Consider the following 2763-nt stretch of genomic DNA (forward strand, 5'->3'; position numbering starts at 1 on the left):
GTGACCTAGCCATCGTGGCGTGCTGGGCACTCTGAATGGCTGACTGCTCGCCCTGGCCGTGTAATAAAAGGTTTGATTGGCTAAGAGCTCAGCACAGCGGCACTTCAAAGCGTGCGCTCACTACAATTAGGTCGAGTAGTCCGGAGAACAAGGCAGTGAGTGAGTAGTCATCATCCTCAACTGTGACAGCCTAGTTCCGTTTAAATTATCAACACCGCATCAGCAAGAAGAAGAAGAAAGGACCCGTCATGGCAACTTCAATACTTGGGGTAAGTTGCGCAAACTTAATTTCGAACAGTTGCATAAACTTCACCCTCAAATGCATTGCAATAATTAGTTAAACGTCTCAGTGAATTATAGTGCAGAAGCAGCGAACAAATCGACTGTCTTTAAATTAAATATGATACGTATTTCTTAGGAACTTTTTGGATGCAACAATTCGGTTGTAAATGTTGTTATTTAGTTTCATTATTTTTTCATCTTCCTCCATATGTTACTTACATAATGTTTTCCACCCCCAGGAAGAACCCAGATTTGGAACCACTCCGTTGGCAATGCTGGCCGCAACTTGTAACAAGATTGGCAACACAAGTCCATTAACAACTTTGCCAGAATCCAGTGCATTTGGGAAGGGCGGATTTCATCCATGGAAGCGTTCTGTCTCCAATTGTAATCTGGGGTCTGGCCTGTCAGGATTCAGCGTGGCCAACAGCCGAGCTTCGGGCGGAATCAGCAACAGTTTCTCCGTGAGCAACGGTTCCGGGAACAGCGCCTTCTGTTTGGCCTCTACCTCGCCAACATCTTCTGCTTTTGGCACTGAATACAGCCTCTTCTCGAACTCTGTCTCAGCTAGTGTCAACTCCCAAGACACGGGGCAATCGGCTTTCATATCCAAAGTCCACTCTTCCGCTGACACTCTCCAAGGAATGTACCCTAGGGTAGGAATGGCTCATCCGTATGAATCCTGGTACAAATCCGGTTTCCATACAAGCATTTCTGGCGAAGTTGGTAGCGGGGCTTCTTCCTGGTGGGATGTGCACACTAACCCCAGCTGGCTAGAAGTCCAGAATCCAACTGGAGGCCTCCAGCCCACCCTTCATACTGGGACTCCACAGGCTTCGCTGCATTCCCAACTAAGCACTTACAACGCAGACTTCTCAACTCTGAGCCATTCCGCCTTCAGTTCCACCGGAATCGGTTCTACCGCTTCTCACCTGTTGTCCACTGGGCAACACCTCCTCACCCAAGAAGGCTTCAAGCCTATGATTCCACCCTACACGGATTCCACCTCGGCTGCAATCACGGCGAACTCGATGATTTCGGGTCCTTCGGGACTAGGAAGTTCGGCCAGGTCCTCCCGACGTTATTCTGGCAGAGCAACCTGCGATTGCCCCAACTGCCAGGAGGCCGAGCGCCTTGGACCTGCCGGGGCCAGCCTCCGGAGGAAGGGCCTCCATAGCTGCCACATTCCGGGATGCGGTAAGGTCTACGGCAAGACTTCTCATCTCAAGGCACACTTAAGGTGGCATACTGGTGAGAGACCATTCGTCTGTAACTGGTTGTTCTGCGGCAAACGCTTCACCCGATCGGACGAGCTGCAGAGACATTTGAGAACCCACACGGGAGAGAAGCGCTTCGCCTGTCCTGTCTGCAACAAACGCTTTATGAGGAGCGATCATCTAAGTAAACACATCAAAACACACAGCGGCGGGGGCAAAAAGGGCAGCGACAGTGACACCGACACCAGCAACTTGGAGACCCCCAGATCAGAGTCACCAGATATCCTAATGGAAGCTGTACACTCCAATAGAGCAATCAAGGCAGCTACTCCGGTACAAAATGATTCCTAAATCTAACCGCCTAAAAGAAGGAAATCATTAAAACTTTGTGTCCAAAATAACTATTATGTACTTGAAGTTCCAAACCCTGTACTGTCACGGAAGCTGCATCTTAAAAGGAGGTGAGCAAATGTGCATCAAATGCTTGGGACTTGTTTCTCCATGTTTGAGATTGTTTAAAATTCTGTGTACAGAAAAAGTTCAAAATGTCCCGTGTTTTCTCTTTTTTTCTTGTAAATGTTTGATAAAACTATTTTGTGACCGGGTCGCATCTGATTCGGGGAGATTTTTGATTTCGATGCACTTTGTGAAAGTCGATATGTAATAGATTATTGAATATTAATCTACTCATCCACATACTATATGAACAGCAAATCTGCGCCGCATATTTTAAAGGAAGTATTATATGCATTTATCTGTATAAATAAATTGTGCAAGTGCAAACTTGAAACATTTCTTTGTATTAAATCACTTTGCTCTACATAAATCAAAACATATTTTAAAATATTGTAAGGATATCTTCCAAAATAAATCGTGCACAATTTTACAACCTTAATTGATGAGGCAAAATATCGACAATACTGCTGAAGAGAGTTGGTCAGATTTCTGAACATTTCAAAGCATAAAATAATTTCAACTGCTTATTCAGTTGCATTATAGATTTACAGAAAATATGCAGGCATATCGAAATACCAAGTTATTGTATACTATATAAATGCAAGTTTTTTCTTCTTTCTTCTTTATGTATGCTATTTACTGTTTTTATAAGAAGCCTGAATATACATGTCTAACATACAATTCAGTTAAAATGCTGTGAAGACTGAGGTAGCTGAGTTCTCTATGGAATAGGTGAGCAGTTAATACCCCGTAGCAGACATTTCATGCCTTAATGAAAAGCTTGTTAAATGTTAGTAATTTTGACTTG

At 44.2% G+C, this 2763-nt stretch overlaps 1 protein-coding gene across 1 annotated transcript; it reads left to right on the forward strand.

Annotated features, from left to right (window-relative positions):
- Nucleotides 1-248: 248 nt before the first annotated feature.
- Nucleotides 249-1933, forward strand: sp9 (sp9 transcription factor). The gene is made up of 2 exons (XM_067986801.1): nucleotides 249-269; nucleotides 522-1933. Exons 1-2 carry the CDS (start codon nucleotides 249-251, stop codon nucleotides 1848-1850), a joined length of 1350 nt encoding a protein of 449 aa, XP_067842902.1. The 3' UTR covers nucleotides 1851-1933.
- Nucleotides 1934-2763: the final 830 nt, after the last annotated feature.

Source organism: Heptranchias perlo, chromosome 7 (assembly GCF_035084215.1).
Source record: "Heptranchias perlo isolate sHepPer1 chromosome 7, sHepPer1.hap1, whole genome shotgun sequence".
NCBI classification, from domain to species: domain Eukaryota; kingdom Metazoa; phylum Chordata; class Chondrichthyes; order Hexanchiformes; family Hexanchidae; genus Heptranchias; species Heptranchias perlo.

What these genes read in the sequence shown, in the direction of transcription:
- sp9 (XM_067986801.1), top strand. Translation starts at nt 249, where the DNA reads ATGGCAACTTCAATACTTGGG. An exon ending in TGGCAACTTCAATACTTGGG is followed by an intron (nt 270 to 521) that starts GTAAGTTGCGCA and finishes TTCCACCCCCAG; the next exon opens with GAAGAACCCAGATTTGGAAC.